This window comes from Triturus cristatus, chromosome 3_2, assembly GCF_964204655.1.
Source record: "Triturus cristatus chromosome 3_2, aTriCri1.1, whole genome shotgun sequence".
NCBI lineage: Eukaryota > Metazoa > Chordata > Amphibia > Caudata > Salamandridae > Triturus > Triturus cristatus.
The window spans coordinates 663522959-663543795 of record NC_140584.1 but is presented as its reverse complement, the minus strand read 5'-3'; the positions used below and the strand labels follow the sequence as shown (position 1 = coordinate 663543795).

At 44.2% G+C, this 20837-nt stretch overlaps 1 protein-coding gene across 2 annotated transcripts in view; it reads right to left on the bottom strand.

Moving 5' to 3' along the window:
- TSPEAR (thrombospondin type laminin G domain and EAR repeats) overlaps positions 1–20837 on the bottom strand; it is a 134239-nt gene that overhangs the window by 68636 nt on the left and 44766 nt on the right. The window contains exon 1 of one of the 2 annotated variants that reach the window (XM_085648641.1): positions 4212–4315. The exons of the other annotated variant lie outside the window; for it this stretch is intronic. Coding sequence (XP_085504767.1) covers positions 4212–4308 — 97 coding nt within the window. The 5' untranslated portion in view covers positions 4309–4315. Of the gene's footprint in view, positions 1–4211; positions 4316–20837 lie in introns of those variants that run through there. 2 annotated transcript variants of the gene reach the window in all.

Genomic DNA, 20837 nt, shown 5'->3' with positions numbered 1-20837 from the left:
TCACTGAAAAAACCATAGGTTTCACACATGTTATAGTTAGCTGGACATTTCACTCGTAAAAAACCATTGAAATTCCCCCGTTATAGTTAGTTCAGATAACTATAACTTGCGCGACCGCAATCCACTGCTGATGATGTCACATATTACATCACTCATGACATGGTCAGTGACATCACTCATGACATCACTGATGACATCTCAAATGACATCACTGATGACATCACTGATGACATCATCCTTGTGATAGCGTGGCGGTCGCGCAAGTTAGTTATCTGAACTAACTATAACGGGGGAATTTCAATGTTTTTTTACGAGTGAAATGTCCAGCTAACTATAACATGTGTGAAACCTATGGTTTTTTCAGTGAATATATATATATACATGATCGTAGTGAAACGCGTCGTCCTTTTCTGTCGTGAGAAAAATCAACTGCTTTGACCGACCGAGGGGGCTCACCTGGATTCTTTTCCTCAAGATCCTTTTGCTGTGCGATATATATATATATATACATATATACATATATTAGGTAGGACCTAGTTTCCTTTTTTTTTTTTTTTAAATATTTTTTTATTCATCATCAGAAAAACAAAATATATACATTAATTTGCTTCAACGTATATATCAAATACAGCGAAAATCCTTCAATTTAGGTTTAGTCACTTAGAGAAAACGACAGGATGCGAAACATCATTTGTATATAATTTTTAAAGAAAGAAAAAAAAAAAAAGGGAAAGGGAAGTGATCAGAAGTCTTAAGAAGGAGACACTTACAATAAACAAAAGAAAGAGAAAAAAAAAAAAGGAAAAAGGGGGGAGGGGGGACACATATAAATAATGGTCAAGCAATTATCAACGACATCCACTATAGTCCTATCTAAATGAAAATATGTCTACCCCCTCTTTTAGCTATCTAATTTAAGTTTCCATTTTTCAACTGGGGCCCATATCCGTTTCCCAAGCTGTCTTGCTTTCATACCTTTTTTTTGATATAATGCTCTCTCTAAATTATAAATGGCTAATAATTTTGTGAGCCATTGTTGAAACGAAGGGGGATTAGAGTCCTTCCATACCGTTGCAATACAAAGCCGGCTCAAAGTCATTGCGATAAACTAAAATTCTTGATGGAGTACGTCCTGCCCCTCTTTTACCACCCCAAGAACCATGATCTCGTTAGTTAATTTAATAAAGATCCCTAATTCATCTTTAAAGAAGTTTTCCATGGCTTGTTTAAAGGGATCTAAATTAGGGCAGGCGGCAAACATGTGTATCGTGTCTGCCTCCGAGCTCTGGCATCTTGGACAGGAAGTCCCGCTCGTGCCCCCCCAGCGGGCTATTCTATGCGGAGTGTAATATAATTCATGGAAAGTCTTATAATATTGTGCCTGCAAATTTGCGACTTTTAAGACAGTATTTCCAAATCTAAGTGATTTTTCACCCTCATTCCCAACTAAGTTTAGCTTAGTTCTCCATTTATTGAATACCTTTTCCCTATCATCCTCCCTATATTGGCATAATTTACCATAAAGTTGAGATATTGAGCATCCCTCCTCATCCCGAACTGATTCCATCAAGTCTATCTTAATAAACTTGCAGTTACCTGCTTGTTTTCTCTGCAACACTGATCTTATCTGTAGATATTTAAAAAAATCTCTCCGATCCAGATTATATAATTGTTGCACCCTTTCAAATGTTATTAATCCTGACTGGTCCATAATATCTCCTATCGTACCAACCCCGAGATTATCCCACCGCCTCATCACTTCGTCATGGAATACATCTGGGAGGAGTTTGTTCATATATAAAGGGGTATAAAAATTCATTCTCCCTAATTTAATTTTCTTCCGGATAATTGACCAGACTGAGATGGCCGCCCCCAACACCTTGAACTTTGTTCTTTTATAATAATTTAATTCTTTATATGTTAGAAGTCCCCTGTTGGAATCTAGGACCAACAGATCATAAATATCCGGAATACCCATGCTACCCTTCCAGATATCTTTCGTATTCCCACCGAGGAGTCCTTTACAATATTGAAGGACTGAAGCAAAGTAATATGCCTTAAAGTCAGGTACTGTGAGTCCCCCCCGATCTTTAGGGAGTGCCAACATTTTTATAGATCTTCGAGTTCTCCCCTTAGCCCAAATAAAGCGATTACATATCCCCTCTATTTTCTTGAACCACTTATTTATGAATAATAAAGGAATTGTACGAAATAAATACAAAATTTTGGGCAAGAACAACATCTTTATAACATTACAATGCCCTATAATTGTTAGATGTAAATTGTCCATCCTATCTAAGTCTAGTTTTACCTTTTTGATTAATGGGGTCAAATTTTCCTCCACAGCTTTAGATAAATCGGATGTTATAGCAACCCCTAAGTAAACCGCAGAGTCTATAACTCTATCATCATTAATTACAGCAAATTGATTTACTACTATTTGTGTTTTCCCTTGGTTCAATTTGTATCCTGATAATAATCCGTATTTTTTAGCCTCCTTCTCAATTTCCCCTATTGCTATTATTGGTAATGGTGATGTGATTGCTAAGTCGTCTGCGTATCCCAAGATCTTTGTCTCATATCCATTCAACACAATTGGACTGATGTTTTTATTTTTTTCTATATGTTTAATAAATGAATCTATGTAACAGGCGAAGAGTAGAGGGGAGCACGGGCATCCTTGCCTAGTCCCGCGCTCAATTTTTAATGCCTCACTCAATTCCCCTCCCACTCTCAATCTGATTCTTGGGTTTTTATGAAGCGCTTTTAATGCTCCTATACATATTTCCCCAAAATTAAATTTGGTCAATGTTACCCACAAAAAACCCCACGAGACCCTATCGAAAGCTTTTTCAGCGTCAAGCAATATTAATGACATAGGGTCTCGTGAGGCCGTCGTACCATCAAACAGCGCAAATACCCTTCTAATGTGATCAGCGGTCCCCCTACCCGGTATGAACCCATGCTGCCAGGGTGAAACTATCTTTCCAATTACCATGCTCAACCTGTTTGCCAAGATTTTGGAATAGGCCTTAGTGTCACTATTCATTAGACTGATTGGTCTGTATGACCCAGGGTCCATAGAATTTTTATTCTTTTTTAGAAACACCACCATTGAAGCTTCTCCCCAAGACCCCGGAGGGGCAGCACCATTTTGTATTAAACTCATAAGTCTATTAATATCTGCTTCTAGGATTAAAAAAAACTTCTTATAGAATTCTAGTGGTATTAAATCAGGTCCCACTGCTTTCCCTACCGAGAGATCCGTAAAAGCTCTTTGTACTTCCTCTGGGGTAAAGTTAATCTCTAGGGAGTTCTTATCCTCCTCTGTAAGCTTATCTAGGGAAGCAGACTCCAAATATCCCTCAATTTCCGCTGCTTCTGGTTCTCTATTATCATTACTATATAGGTTCTTATAAAAATTCTGAAATACAGAGCAGATATCTTTTGGTGTTTTTACTAGTCCTCCTGCCTCGGTAGTCATTTCTGTTATCTGCCCCTGAGTGGCTACCTGCCGGGTTCTTGTCGCTAGGATTTGTCCTACCTGTTCACTATATTCATGTTGCTCTTCTCTTCTGGCTAAATATTTACCAGCTGCCTTTGCGGCGTATGCTTCGCCCACTGCTATTTTGGCCAGAGCTAATTTTTGCGTTACTTTTGTCACATCCTCTTTCCCTCTTATACTTCTTATCAGATCTTCCTCTAATTTTGCTACTAAATTTATCTTCTTCTCCATAACTTCTTTTTCCTGTTTACTCCGTCTAAGAGAGTAGCTTAAAGTTTCCCCCCTAATACCTGCCTTCATAGCATCCCATACTATTTGAGGTGGCGCTGTCTCCCTGTTATTTTCCAAGAATTCTCTAAGCCAAATTTCCATATGTGTAACATAATCTGAATCCTGTAGCAAAGCTCTCTCAAAAGTCCAGTTATTTATACTTTTCTGTGAATATGGTATAGAGATCTCCAAAAAAAGTGGATTATGGTCTGACATCAATCTAGGCATTTTTTTAATTTTCACCATTGGTATTATCGAAGGAGAAATCAGAAAATAATCTAGGCGAGCTAGGGTTTTGTGGGGGGCAGAATAGTATGTGCTGCTTCCTCCTCCATTTATATGTTCCCAAATATCAATTAGACCATTATCCTGCATAAGCTGTATCAATGCTCTATGGGTTTTCTAGTTTCCATAGGTAAAGTGTTATTTGACTTACCTATATTTTCGGCGCCGTTTGAAGAATCTTCACCAAATTTTCCAAAATAGTGCCCCAGTAATTCTAGTTGTGCATGGAAAGTTTCAGGGCAATCCATCAGGCAGGGGCTGAAAAAAAGGGGATGGAGGGACAAAAAAAGTGTGTATCCCATGTTAATTAAAGTAGGGATTTTGAACACGACTACAGCCCAAACCGCTGGACGGAATTACCCCAAGTTTGCTAGAGAGGAGCTCTAGACGCAGAAAGCACACTTTTTGTTATTTGCTGTAAATCCGTTCAAGAGTTTGGGAGATATAAAAGAAAATCAAAATTTTTATATATAGGGATGCAGATTCTCAGAGGATCTGACAGTCCCTGTGCTGATATCTTATTGGTTGCCAACACTTCAACCAGGAAGTGTTGGCATCTATCTTGGGACTACGCTTGAGCTGAGTCACACAAAAAAGTAAAAAAAAAAAAAAAAGGGGAGGGTGGGTGGGTGGGCCGGGTAGAAATGCCCTGACACCCCAGCTCTGATCCTAAGGACCCCGCCAAGGCAAAAAAAGGAGTTGTGAATTAGCGGAAAAAACACAAATAAACAGGCGTAGTCTCCCACGCTTGTTTAGACTATATCTCCCAGGTGGGCCAGATCCTGGGGGCATGTAGGCATATTTTTTTTTTTAAAGGAAAGGGCACACAAGGTCCCCCTCCTAAATCTCATTTGATCCCCGGGGAGCACCACCTCCCCGGCTTTATTTTTCATAGGGGGGCCACATTGACCCTTCTCCTGGGGCTGGTTGAAGCCCCAGAGACCCCCACCTTCCCAGGGCTAAATTAAAAAATATTGAGGGGATCCCTTTGACCCCTGGCCCGGGGACCACTGCCTCCCTGGGGCCAAATCCAAGATCTAAACATGGAGGGGGTACCCCTCCCCCCTTCCTGGGCACCATCACCTCTCCAGAGACGGTAGGTGCAAAACAAAGGAGAGGGGCCTATAACTGCTAAAGTTCAATGGTCTGTACGCGTGAAATCTGAGCCTAACTTTGACATCTCTGTAACCTTTTTTTCAGTGCATATAACATATATATCTATATATATACACACACACACAAAATGAAATAATTTCTTTATTAATATCACTTTTTCTACCTGGCAGGGATTTGAAGCTGCCGAATAAAATAAAAAGACACGTTCTAATAGCCTCCATGCCAGTCATCCTGGGAATGCCTCATCCTTTCCATTGGACACAGGGAGCAGGCTTTTGCAGAATCCCACGGCCCAGTGCAACTCCAGACTTCCTCTGCCGTCACTCTGTACTAGATAGTACCTCAAGTGATCTTAGGGCATTGGTATGTGTGGAATAGGAAAGAGTTAATGTCATGGACATGATGATGATGGCGAGGACAGCCCTCTCTCACACAGCAAGAAGGGTGCTGCTCAGGACACTCTGTGAAGCTGAAAGCTCAGAACGGGATCGATGCCCATACTGCATACACTGTGGGCTGCAGTGCGACCTTACCAGGAACTCCCTATCATCAAGTGCGCCTAGAAGCTAAAATAGCAGGGCAGCCCACTAGCCCCGTGTTATGGGTGGACTCGTATGCATTTACATCCAATGCTCAGAGAAAAAACAGTCAACAAAACTTCCAGATGTTTAGTCGGAGGAGGAGTTCATAAAAAAGCATGACTGCCTTTGCCAGAGCCCAGCATTCACCTTCAGGTCAGCATTGTGCATGCAAGGCTGGTGTGCTTCCGACTGTCCAAGTGGCAGTGCCCCCTGTAACAGTGATGCCATTAGCCGTGGATTAGGATGGTGAAGACTTGTGATGAAGACCGACTTTGCCTACATTGAGACTGTAACATCTGTGATAAAATACAACACTGTGTTAATATAATTTATTCCAGCCTCTTCCTGGTACAAGTTTATAGTTAGATTCTCGGTGGCCCTTCTCCCAATTCGAACTTTCCTATTTCTTCCCATCCATCCAAACATTCTAATATCAGTGTTTAATGCTTGCAAACGTGACAAGGCATCTTTCTTTCATAGAAGGAAGGTAGTAGCTACATTCTCCCTTCTGTCCATCACCCGCATGTCCTAATGCTATGGTTCCATCATGGTGTCTTTGAATATATATGTAGACTAACTTCTGTTGCAGCCTTTCCTGCTGATCTTGGATGAGCTGCCCCTGGCACCATAGATAAGAGGTCAGCATTTCCATTCAGTCACTTTCCTTATAGCTGACCACAGCGCCACGTGCTGCCAGGTGTGTAGTGCATTATAGTTTCAGCACGCCAGCGTTGGTATGACGATGATCCTGACCACCCAGCGATTGCAACGTCACAAAGATCTGCAAACACTTATTTCATTGAATTGACTTTAATCAAATGACAAAGAGTAGAGCCATCCTTGGAGGCAGGTCAGATCCATTTTAAATGGAAGGGAATCTACACCCAACTTAGATCCTTCTGCAGAATCATAGTACACCAAGCCAATGTCAATTTACTTTTTGACATGATAAATGCATCTAGGCATGCATTTGGCCAACAGTCATATGACGGTGCGTTACACTTCTTTAACTCTCTCTCGAGATCACCAACACTGCCACATGATGGTAGAGTGGAACCACTAAATTAGCACAAGTTTAGAAATATAGCTTCAAACACCAAGAATCACCGTAATTTTAACAGTTCCATGTTGCAACTGCCATGGTCTTTTCAGAGTGCGAGGGCACTCCATTGTGCGATATGCTGTGCATTCAATGTTTTACTTTAGTCCAAAACACCACTACTTAGTAAGCTCAAACTTGAAACACCACTAATACATATATGAAGGTAAATGATTATAAATAATGAATGGACTATCATATTGAAAGAGAGGAAGGTATATATACCCTACGCTTTGAGAGTTCATTTAGTACTCTAAATTATTCAGAGCCATTAATGCAGATCTTGAAAATATGACAAATGTACTGAAATCTGCTATAACTAAGGGCCTTATTTAGAGTTTGGCAGATGGGATACTCCATCAAAATATTACGGGTATCCCGTACGCTGTACTATAAGTGCCATAGGCAATAATGCACTTCAAATAAGAGCAGACAACACAACCGCCACATTTGTGATGGGTGATCCCGTCTGCCAAACTCTTAATAAGGCCCTAAGTAATTGCAATACTATGATGTCCTCCAAGTATGTACATAGCATAATATACATTTTAGTGCTTTGCCCAGCATAATTCAGTTTCAGGGTGCCATATTAGTGTTAATGGATGATTCCGATGTAAAGATAGAGGACTTTACAGAGCTAATGCAAAAACCTTTCTTGGTGTGCACACACTGTTCTCTCCTATCTCTGCACTCCTCCTGTGGGTAATTCTGTCAAAGTAAGTCTTATCAGTATTTTTGGTATTGCCAGTCAAGTAATAATCCATTTTAAGTCACCTAATATGGATTCTACTACATGCTTTTGATGCTTTTGATACCTTCAAATATTCACTTCTCTTTACATGACAAATGTGGTTGCCAGGAAGGCATCTATGAATGTGGGATTTCGATAGCACAGACCTAGCCAAAAGGCTGTGGAGTGCTTTACACAGTTAAAGTCCCACATAAAGTCAATGAGTTGTAGGAGAGGTAGCTAGTTTGTGGACTGTTAATGCATTGTGATGTAGTGTTCTCTAAAGAGGTACGTCTTCAACTCTTTCCTAAATTGGAGCAGCGATAGGGTGGTCCTGACGGATATGTGATGTTGTTCCAGAACGTTGTGCATAGATGGAAAAGGCATTGTTTTTTACTTTTTAAACTGCAGTCTAATGGTGCCCTGGCTGAGGGTGTGCCGAGAATAGCCAGAGATGGTGAACTTGTCTGCAAGATAAGTGGGTGTGCTGGTCATGATGGCTTTGTAAATGATGTAGCTCGTCTTGATGAGGGTGTGGGCCGGAAAGAGGATCCAATTGGGTTCCACCAGGATGAGGGTTTGTCAAGTGAGATGTACAATGCCATTTAAATTAACATGAGAATACACACTACCATTATTCATGGATGCATGTACACTTTACTGTAGGAACTTGTATAAGAATAAGATATTAGTTCGCTTGATTACTAGGTGATAAACACCAGATATGGCAACATGGTTGTATGACACTATATCAAAATCAATGCTATTGATCTATAACTATATTGCATCCAATAAATCCCCTCATTACATCATCATCATGGTAAGTATATTATTATTTCTATCATTACATCATTTACCTAACCCAATTAACAATGTATTCACCTATTATATGTACCTGTTCTTGGTTGCATGACACTATTGAGGCTGATAACATCTACATAAAAAAGTTATGATATCTATTACATCGCCAAGCTAAGTATATATTTACTACTATTTCCTCCACATCTACTTACACTATACTTATATTGTGATATAGTTGGTGGGTAGATGTAATAGATGAAGTGTTTTTGTCATGCAATATATTGGCGGAGTGCCCTATAGTTGCCTAGCAGTGTTGTGGTATTAGGCTGTACTGGATGCGATAAAATTGTAAAGCGATATAACGCATGTAATATAGTGTTGGTATACCCGCAACACATAATCCTCAGCAGGCCAAGGGGAAGAACGATTTTAATTTAAATACTATATCGAGGAAGTAACAATTGCACCTGCTACAGAAATGGGAAGCACCATATAACCTCGAAATTGAGTTCACCTTATGCTTCTTTATGGCCTCACATGAACACATTCATAAATTCATTAGGAGGCATAATGTAATGTATACCAGGCCATATGGTGCTGCTTGGAATGTTGTGCCATGCGCTTTAATGCACATTGTAAAATGTATAGAGTGGCAGGTGTTTAGGGGGTTCCTTGAGGATTTGCAGTGATTTGTGGTCGATTGGTTCTCTAGGGCCACCAAGAGAAATTTGCTCTTTGCTGTGTTGCTTTGGACGCCTACAAATGCAAGAGGGACGGCCATAGAGAGGCTCCAGTAAAGAGTGCTAGAGGACATCCTAATCTCTTTCATACAGCAGAGTCGGTGGGCAACTTACTGCTCCCACCCCACCCGAGGAGAGCGAAGCATAGGCCACCCACTCGTCAATAATGGTCTCCTTATTGTTCTTCTTCGGCCTTGTCCCTTCTCTCCTCTTTCTGTGTGTCCAATTCTTTCGCTAAACCATGACCTCTGACTCGGCTTAGTAAAAGAAATGATGGGTAAAAGTGAACAGCAAAGAGAGAGGGGAGAGGTGAATGAGAGTAGGGAAGAAAAGGCAGGTAGAGCTCGAGATAAGGTAAAGAAAAAGGTAGGTAAGGAGGAGAGATGTAAAATAAAGAGAAAAAAGGTGAAGTAGCCAGGAAGCAAAATACAGAGAAGTAGAAAGAGGAGGAGATGTAGAGAAAGGTAAGATTTTAGAGTGTGGTAGAGTGAGCTGAAGATAAGGAGGCGAAAAAGTAGAGAGAGGGAGAAGGGTGGGGTATACTGAGGGGTGAGGTAAAGACAGCGAGAGAAAGAGTGGTAAGCTACGGGGGGGTGTGAAGCATTATTGAAAGACAAATCAGGTAAAGAGTTTGGTGCAACAGAGAGAATTAGAGAGGAGGAGTAGAGAGACGTTAGTAAGGTAGAACAAGAGAGGGGATATTGATAAAAAGGTAGAGATATAGGGTGATTTACATTTTACAGGGAGACAGGTACATAGAGATTTAGAGGCAGATAGACAGTGAGAGAGGTAAAGGGAGAGTGGAGAGATGAATTAAGGAGATGGATATGATACAGAAGGATCCTTTTTAACCAACTGCCTGAGAGTGTGCGTGTTAAGGTTGAGCAGGCTGGGAATGCATGCTACGCTTCTAAGAAGTTTGCATGCCCAAAGGTGAACTTAAAAAAGCTCTCCTCATAGAGCTGGCTTTAATATAGTAAACATCATTCATGAATGTCTTTGTCTACACGCATTGGCACATTCAAGCGAACTTCCTAAATTTGCCAATGCCTGTTTAGTGGTACTTGCACAGTGTCAATTTCCACTTTTAATTATGTGACCACTGGATGGCACTCTTACTCCACTGAAGGCAAAATGTAGGAAGGTGTTGATCGAGAGTCAATAGGTTTAATCAGATGACCACATATCCGGCGTGTGCCTTGCCTAAGGAAGCTCTATTTGGAAAAGGCCATTCAGACCTCAAGGGCAAGTGAATGATCTGCAACTGGACAGACATAAATGCTGTCCCAGTTTAAGAAGAGATGCTCTGACCAGTGAATGAAAGCAAAGGGTCGGCTGGCCATTGAAGGGGGCAACAGAAACCAAGCATATCAGCAGCATAGAAAGAGGACATGAGACAGAGACCTGGGGTACTTGTTACTAATGTTCCCATCCAGCAGCTGGCTCCATCAGTGGCAGTGTTCAGAGGTCGGATTCATTGGTGCTGGGCCAACTTTCAGAGTGGGAGTACTGCCATCAATGTTACGTCACTGAAGCCATAAGGGTTGCAAAAAATCCAAGCGTCACACAAAGAACAAGGTTAGCAAACGAGAGACGCCCATTCAGCAGGAGAGGGAAAGGGTGTAGTTGCTGTGGTAATGCACTGTTATTTACAGTCAGTACATCTTCCTTTTGAATGGCTGCTAAATTTGCACAGACATGTAGTTTTACTGATAAAACTAGTAGTAAGATTTGTTTATTGGTCGTTTAAAAACCATAAACATTGTTAAAAATATACAATTAGCATCACAAATATATTAGTCAAAGTGAGAAGAATGAAGAAAATTAAAACAATCAACCATCAAGCACCTCAGAACAATTCTAATAGACCAGGTCCCTTTACCCGTACAGCCTTCATTATTGTAGGGGCAGGACGCCTACTGTTTGGGAAATCCCAACGTGCATTCCTCCTCAGGACCAACAGCCAATGACCCCAAGATAGGGTGCCGCCATATTTATATTCATGTGAAGTTCTATATGCACATAGACGAAATAACAAAGTTATATTTCATATTTCACTTGCGTGCAAGATAACGCATAAAGTGGAACAGTGCAGATATTCAGTCATGGTAACCTCTAAACCCAAAAAGACGGGATAGTGGACTGCTGATCCTTGGTTCTCTCTAGCAGCCCGTCAGGACAACGCAATAATATAAGGTTAAAAAGTCCTATGCTGCGCATAGAATTACGCATGAAGTGCAACAGTGCTGGAATTCAGTCTCGAGGGGATCAGGTGGGGCGGGATAGGGAGCCAATAACCCTAGGACTCCCTAGCAATCCCCCATGACTGTGCAAATGTTCAGTGGTAAAAATATATTCTGCAAACAATTTTATGTGGGAATTGGGTTTCAGTGAATATCATTTGCACTTCCCCATGTTAAGCCTCTCCATTTCCTTTGATCCTGTTAAAATCTTTGTTTCCATCACACCTCAGAATTCCAAGAAAATGTGTTTCATTTTTGCTTTCTTAACTGCTGATATATTTTGAAATGTTTGTACAGATTATTCACAGATATTTACGTTTATTGTACCTTAGAAAAAAATTGACACACTTTGACCTTTCCTTTCACACATCAAGTGGCAGGATTGTCATACAGATCACTTTACATAATCCTCTCGCTTTGCAGTCAGGGAAAGGTAAGTGAACACCAGCCTCCATGATACAATAAGCAGCAATTTGTCAGAAGCCAGACCTTGACATTTGACCTCAGTCTTTGAAGACACTGCAAATGTGACAAGACTAAAACAAAAGGTTAAGGGCATATTTATTGCTCATTCACCTTCTGAACTCCAGTATGATTATTTTGGGGGTGCAGCATCACCCTATTTCCCCAACCCTACTTCCAGTACCACAATAATCCCCTTAAGACTTGCCGTTTTGCTACAAATAAATAAATACATTTCTTTGGGTGTAGAGTTGTTATTTCTGTAGGTTTGGTTTTGATTTTCATGCTTGTTAAGCATGAACGTTTGCTTTTGCCTGGTCGTTATAGGTTATTTAAATCACAAAATATAAATCAGCTTGGCCATTCCAGTCAAAACAGGAGAGGGATTATAGTAAGTATATTACTGGATATAAAAGGAACTGTTTCCCTGCATTACTAGAAATAGTCAGTTCATGCCTGTTTGTAGTCTGTTCATCACAGACTTATCAGGCATATCTCAAAGGAAACTTTGTATTTGCTGTACAAAAGCCAGAGCACTTTGGGTGTTATAACCAGAGATATTATCTACCTCATTTTCCATACTTATACTTTGAAGAAATATATGAGCTTCCACCAGCTAACGCACTGTGGGCCAGAACCTTGTTCATGTATACCTTTCACTTCCAAGTTAGTTTGGTCCTCGTTTTACGCTATTATACGTACATTAAACACCCACTGACACAAGCGCTATGTTGTTATGTTTAGCATGGTTGTGTTGTATGTTAATGTTAATCTTTGTTGGCATTGCTTACTTCGAAAGCACTTTTACTTCTTATAATATGTACCTTTAAGGCATAACACGTGACACATCATGCTTTCCATTTTCTGAACTGTCCTTTTAGCAAATAAATATTTTTGGCTTCAAGCACTAGCTTGTTGTTTTTAAATGGATGTATCTTGTCTCTAAATATGTATTTATTTTTTTATTTTTCTGCAAGTAAAGTCCCTTTTTCCTTAACACCTGCTTGCCATGTGCTGGATATATATTTATTTTCTTAACACCAGCAAGGACACCGGGAGCTCAGAGAAGGCACAGCTGCACGGCAGAGCACCAGGAACACCAGCATGAACAAGCAGCAGCTGAGTGATAGCTTATGCGCTGTCCCGCCCCCCTCGTCCCGATCTAATCCTTTAATTGGCTGAGCTGGCAGGCTGTCTCTCAGATTCTGACAGCGAGGGAGGTAAAGACACTTGAACTTTGGCACAGTTTTGCCAGCACTGTTGGCATATGTGCTGGCCCAACCATTTACCTTGCTCTTTTATGATGTTGTGCACGTGGGTGGTTGATAGAACGTGAAATAGGTCCAGGTGTGTGGTGGTTGTGGATGCTTGAATTGCTAAGCGGATAACCTGAACGAAATCCAGCCCGTTTGCTCTCAGGATACACCCTCCATTACCTCATGGAGCAGCTCCTATTGGCTACCATGGTCTGGCATCTCCTGCTCTGGCAGTTGTTAAGAAGAGACGTGAGGACTGAGGAAGAGTAGGATCCAAGAATTGTGTTAATCATGTTCGGTTGGCACATGCATGCTCACGAATCAGAGGATTTACTTGGTAAAGTATCATACTCACCTCCCTTCCCTAATGGTAGACACCATTTTAAGAATACCACCTAACAAAGCAATGAGGGTAGTCATTATTCTGGCAATGGCAGTGTGGTATTCCACATCTCACTGATCTCCCCTTTTATATGGACCAGCTCTCTGATGGTTTCTCTTTATGGACCAGCTCTCTGATTGCTTCACTCCTCTTGGATTTCCCCTTCCACAAAAATACCACCTGGATGGAGCTCTGACTAAAAGCTAGAGGCCTAGCACCTTTCTTTCTGCTCTTGGAAGACTTACCTAGCATACCTGGCACACTGAAGCCAAGAAACCTGCTCACTACCTGGAAGAAACTAACTACCTCGATCCCTGGCAGCTTGGAATACTATGAGTGTAGGGTAGTTGAGGCAGCGCTTAGTGCTGATGAACTCTGGACTACCATGGATGAAGGCAATTCTGCTGCTCCGATCATACTCGAACTGTCAGCAGCATTCGATATGATGGATGATGACTTACATCTTCACCACTTGACTACCATCAGCAGCAAAGACTTCATATTAGCCTCATTCTCATCTATTCTTGAGAAGTGGAATCATTCGGTGGCCCTCCACCATCTGCCTCATCACCCATCTCCTGTGGAGTTGCTCTCTCTGCACAATGTTGTGTAACATGTATACGTACCTCCTAGCTCACTTGATCATAATTTTGGTGGGCTTGCAATTTCATATATGGATGATACACAGATGATCACACGTCTCGGCCATCAGGCTTCCCATGTCACTACCAGGCTATCTCCTGTCTGTCAGAAGTTCAACCGTGAATGCCACAACATATTTCTCAAACTTAATGCCAACAACACTGATATTTAATGTGCAGGAAACACTATTGAATGATATCATAACTGCATTTGGCCTCAAAACTTGGGTGATGCCTCCCTTCACCCATCTGCAAGGTGAAAACCTTAGGAGACATGCTAGATCAAGATCCTCTTTCGCAGTGCGGTTCAATACAGTTTCCTCACTGGGTTTCCACATTTTCAGTCTCTTGACGAAATCTTGCCATTTCTGCCTCCTCTGTAGCATGGTGAAGTTGTGTCCTCCATAGTTCTTTTCAGGATTGACTACAGCGGACTTCTCTACTTGGGCCGGCCAGAATCCTCACTGGCAAAACTTCAGAGGGCTTAGAAATTTGCAGTCTTGTTTGTCAGCAAGCTACAAAAATGTGATCAGGTAACTCAGGCAACAAGAGTTCACCTTCATTTGCTTTCTGTTAAGCAAAGAATGTCCTTCAGAAACATCTCCTCTTGCTAAACGCTTCACTCACTACACCCTGGCGAGATTCTGCACTTCACCGCTCAGCTACTATTCTTAATTCTGCCTTTCAAATGATCTACCTCGGGTGGGCCGCTCCCCACCATCTCAGCCCCATCTTTGGATTAACCTCAATGTCGCTGTTGGTGATCACACCACTGGCAGCACATCCCGCCTCCTATAATGCAGGAGGTGTGCAGCAGGGGTGGGGAGGGCAACTCCGTTAAGAAAAAGGTGTGGGAATGGGGGCCACCCACCATGTAAAAAAAGTATGGAGAACAAAAGAGGGCTGTAGCAAGGTAGTGGACCACAGAAATAAACCACCTCCAAGGCAAACAGCCCACCCACAACAGTGTCTGTGTTGCCTACCTTCCCCAAAATTGCAAACTAGTTCGGAGGGCAAGGATAGGAGTATTAAGAAAAGGGCAAATGGCTCAGACAAGATTGACTTCACCGCAGGAAAGTAACCAACGTTTTGTGTGTGGTAGCAAATATCCTGTGGTGAGAAGTCCTAGAACCAATATTCAAGTGAGAGAAGAGCCCATATGTTGAACCAAAGGGTCTTCACTCGCGGTTTATCTCACCAGGCTGTCCGTGCCGGGCAAAAGGTGAGGTGCTTTTGATGATGGCAGCTGGGGTCTGTTGCTGAGCGTGAGTGGGTATTGCTGCAGTGAAGCTGAGGTGTTATTTGTTTGAATGCTGGTGTGTTTAGTCATTGCTTAGTGTGATCCTTAATGGAAGCATAATTTTGTGAACAGGAGCATTGGCAGTGAGAGCGGCAGTGTGATAAGTGGATGATAAATGTGGAGCTGTTAAGCACCTGCTTGAATTGTGAAGGGCCTGAGGAGAAAGGTAAACTGTCAGGCTGAGGAGCCCTGTATTCATACTGAGATGCATTCAGTAGTGTTTTTTGCAACAATCTGGAGTGGAGAACATAGAGGTTCATTTCTTATATCAATGAGAGTGCAGTAGGTTGCTGCATGCTCTGTCTGGTGTCTGAAAGCACAGGGCTGGTGAAACATTAGAAGGTTTTTGTGTGAGTGTGACTGTAGGAGGCTATGAAATAATGCATTGAGCTTGTTGTGGGTGTTGCAGGAGGGCCTGGGTGGTGTTAAAGACTGGGGGAGTGTTCAACAGAGGGTGGAGTACTTGGTGAGCGATTTAAGATTTTGGTGATTTTAATAACATTTACTTTCTAGGGTGTTTTAAAATTCTCTATTTCTTTCTATTTGAAATTGTCTTTGTTGAAGAACCCCTAATCCGTATTTAAATATCATGGGTCCGACTTAGAGTTTGGCGGACGGGCACTCCATCCCAAACATGTCATATCCGTCACCTTATTGCAAGTGCATAATGCACTTGCAATAAGGCAGACGGGATCGTTGCATTTGTGATGTCCACAAAGCTCTAAATCAGGCCTTAAGTCTCTAAAGTTCATGCTTTTATAGTAATAAAATGGATCAGCAGTACCTTGACATTGAATCATCTTGCTCCTTTTAAAAGAAATTCTTGATCATACTCGGCCAAAAAGACGGAAAGGAATGTGAACCAAAGTAATTACCAATGGCTGAGAATTCTTTAAGGATTCTATTCATCCATTTTTTGCTTTTAATAGGAAGCCTAAGACTCTTAAATCTGATCCATTTTGATCAAAGAATGACACATGATTCTTTTTGCAAACATTAGTTTAGTGTGCACAGTCAATTCCTCGTTGTTTGCGTGTACGCATTTATAGATATTTGTGTATCACAAACCTAGTTGCAGAGCAGTAGAGAATCCCTTTTCTCGCTTCCATCCCATGTCCTTATTCTCCTGAACCACAAAGCCAAGAGTCAAAAGTATGCCTGGGAAGCATGTGTGTGAGGAAGAGGAACTGATAGATGGTGTGAGTGGAAAGGATGTGTGAGGGGGCCAGCCACAGCAGGAGGGGGCAATGTTGCCATTCGGTCTGCAAAAAATTACTTGGTGAATGAGGAGGAACTGCTACCTACCTACTCTGAGCATACCTACCTTTATCCTCTACAGGAGACTGTTCTCAGCACTGTTAAGATCTCAACCCTGCTGCCAGGTACGGCCCTTCGTAGCCTGGCGGGGCAGCAAAGTGTCTCTCTCTCTCTTTCCCACCCCCCTTAAAACGCTCATCTTCTTCCTCCGGTCTCTCCACTCCCTCCACATCTTCCTGCACTCCAGGAGAACATCCAAGGAAGAAGACAGGCCGGCTTGTCCACCACACTTTGAGAGTTTGGGAGGCAGGTCACAAACTGACTGAAGACCACCATCATTTGTGGAACTGTCGATCACCGTCATGTAGCAGAGAGAGGATCATTTTGCTGTCTCTGCCAATAGAACCATGAGTTTAGTGTTAGTAGAGACCGCTGGTCTGGCCTCTTTTGTATTTTTCCAGACCTAGAATGCACCTCTTTAGAGCTAACAAGGACAGCAGGCCACAAGGCATTCGTCCTTCTTACATCCAGAATCCAGAGATAAGTCTCTCCCTCTCGCGACAACAGTGCCGGCTTAACACCCAGGCCGCGAGCATCTATGAACCCACGGGGTGCAACTATACATGTTCACAAGGACAAATGGGCTCACTAGTGACCCCCTTCTAGTTAACACCCCTCCAACCCAACTAAAGACAGCTTGTCTGCCTTCTCCCCTCATCTTGCCACCTAACTGAGCACCCATCCTACACTAACCAGGACATTAGGCCAGGCCAGCCTCATCAAGTCTCCTCATCAAGCCTTAATGGTGGCCGCTGTGCAGTCGCACAGTGGACGCGCACAGCGGGCATGCCAAAGGCAAGCCCATCTGCACCCGTCCGCGACCCGACCGCGGCCAGCGCCAGGAACCCTGGACCTTCAGATACACATCGCTATGACACCACCACCCTCCTCGCACTCAACCCTAGAAGACTTAGAGAATGCCAACAGGCCTCGCCAAACACGACCCATGGCCAGTTCTTCTGCCTCCACTGCCGCCAGACCCTTACCGCCACCACAGCCTCCAACACCGCCGAAGCTAGCACCGGCGACACCCTAAAATGCATCATCCTCATTGTACGCTCGCTCCGTACACAAACACGCAATGGAAATCGGGAACCTACTCGACTCTCTCTCGCCCGACATCGCCTTCTTTACAGAGACCTGGACCAACACATCCTCCGCCCTCGACATCAGCACCGCCATCCCAGACTGATACAAGATCCAGAGGAAAGACCGCCCTAACCACCGAGGATGGGGCCTCGCCATCGCCCAAAAGAGCACCCTCTGCCTCACTACCTCCAGTGAAACCTTCCCCTCTGCCGAACACCTGCACTTCCAGATCCAGACCACTCCCAAAGCCACACTCCGAGGAACCCTTGTCTACAGACCCCCTGGCCCCCGAACACCCTTCGCCACCACCATCACCAACTTCATCGCACCGCCCGCCATCGCCTCAACTAACTACATACTCATTGGAGACCTGTACTTCCACCTAGAGAACCCCAGCGACCCCAACTCCACTATCCTTCGTGACAACCTCGCCAGCATCGGACTTGAACAACTCGTCAACACACTGACTCACAGATCTGGGCACACCCTCGACCCCATCTTCGCAGCAGGAAACAGCGTCCAATTCAGCTACACAACGCAGCCGCCATGGACCGACCACCACTGCGTACACTTCGACCATCAACAAACCCAAAGCACCCAAACCAGCCCCACGCCCACCACGAAGGAACTGGAGCAAGGTTACCGACGAGCAACTTAACTTCACCCTCACCCGAGACAACCACACCTGGGCACCCGACGCAAACGATGCAGCCAGAGAACTTTACACCTGGATCTCCAACTGCGCAGACGAGCTCTCCCCGCTACGCAACCCCGACAGACAACGCCCCAGGAAAGACGCCTGGTTCACCACCGCTCTCCAAGAAGCCAGACGCACCTGCAGACGCCTGGAGAAGAACTGGAGAAACACCAAGACAACCAAAAACCACACCACCTACAAGGACGCCATGACAGACTACCACAACCAGCTCACAGCTACCAAGAGGAACTTCATCCACAACAAAGTCCTGGCCAACTCCACCAACTCCAAGGAACTTTTCAGTGTCATTCAAGAATTCACCAACCTCTGCAGCGAAGCCACAGACATCACCCCATCTCAAGACCTCTGCGACAAGCTTGGAACCTATTTCCACCTCAAGATCAAAAACCTCTACGACAACTTCATCGACCATCCACCAGGCGACACAGACAGCCCATCACCCCCGAGAAACACCAGCCAGCCCACCATCTCCAACTGGACACCGATCACGGCCGAAGACACCGCCTCGACCATGAAAAGCATCCACTCTGGAGCCCTCACTGCCCCTGCCTCCCTCACATCTACCACAGAGCCCCAGCCGCCATTGGACCCGAACTACAACACACCATCAACACCACCTTCAAAACAGGCATCTTCCCAGATGACTGGAAGCGTGCAGAAGTCAGACCCCTGCTCAAGAAGCCCACAGCTGACCCCACTGACCTCAAGCACTATCGGATTCCGAAGCAACCACAGCACAGAGACCGCTCTACTTGCCACCACAGACGACATCCGCACCCACCTGGACCAAGACCACTCTGCAACACTCATCCTACTCGACCTATCAGTGGCCTTCGACACCGTCTCCCACTGCACACTAATCGTCAGACTACACGCTGCAGGCATACAAGGAACAGCCCTGGACTGGATCTGATCATTCCTCACCGGAAGAAGCCAAAGGATCAGACTCCCACCCTTCCTCTCCGACCCCATGAAAATCACCTGCGGCGTCCCAAAGGGTTCATCCCTGAGTCCCACCCTCTTCAACATCTACATGGCCCCCCTCGCAGCCATCGTCCGTCAACACGGCCTCAACATCGTATCCTAAGCCGACGACACCCAGCTCAACCTCTCCCTCACCAAAGACGCCACCACTGCCAAACTCAACTTCCAGAAAGGAATGCAAGACGTCGAGGTCTGGATGACCAACAGCTGCCTGAAGATCAACGCCGAGAAGACAGAAGTCCTCGTCCTTGGTACCACCCCTTCTGTATGGGACAGCCCCTGGTGACCGACTGCTCTCGCAAGCCCACCTACCCCCTGAGACCACGCAAAGAACCTCGGCATCGTACTCGACTCATCACTCACAATGAACCGACAGGTCAACGCCGTGACCTCCAGCTGCATCAACACCCTCGCATCCTCCGCAAGACCTACAAGGGGATCCCCCTTGAGTCAAGGAAGACAGTCACCCACGCACTCATCACCAGCAGACTGGACTATGGAAACACACTCTATGCCGGCATCAACAAGTCCCTACTCCGCAAACTCCAGACAATACAGAACACTGCGCCAGACTCGTCCTCGGCATCCTCCGACATGAACACATCAGCCGACACCTACGAAGTCTCCACTGGCTCCCCATGGCAAAAAGAGTCACATTCAAAATCCTCACTCACGCCTACAAATGCCTTCACAACAACGTGCCCAAATACCTAAACGACAGAACCAACTTCCACATACCCAAAAGAAACCTCCAATCTTCCAACCGTGCACTGGCCGAAACCCTGCGCATCCACAGAGCCAGAGCAGGCGAAAGATCCTCCTCTCATATTGCAGCCAACACCTGGAACGAGCTACCGGCAGACATCAGGCGCGCCACCTCCCTGAACACCTTCAGGAAGACCCTCAAGACCTGGCTCTTCGGCTAAACAGATCTGCGGACCCACACCCCCCTCAGCGCCTTGAGACCCTCACGGGGTGAGTAGCGCGCTTACCATTCCCTGATTGGTTGATTGATTGATTGACTTCGGCTCTCCGATTTTCACTGGGATAGTTGAACAGGGTGTCTCAATGTAGCCCCTCATCCTAAAAAAAACTCTTTTATGCTCACAGAGGCAAGGCCTGTCTCTTAATTTACTCTAACATCTGACCAGGTCTCTCTCTCTCTCTATCTCTCCTTTTCGCTCTCCTTCTCTCTCTCCTTCTATCTCTCTGGCTCTCTCGCTCTCTCTTCCCCCCCGCCCCCCTATTCTCTCCCCTGAAGAAACACTTCTTCCACAGCCTGTCTCTTCATTTACCACAGGGAGCATCTCTTCCACGC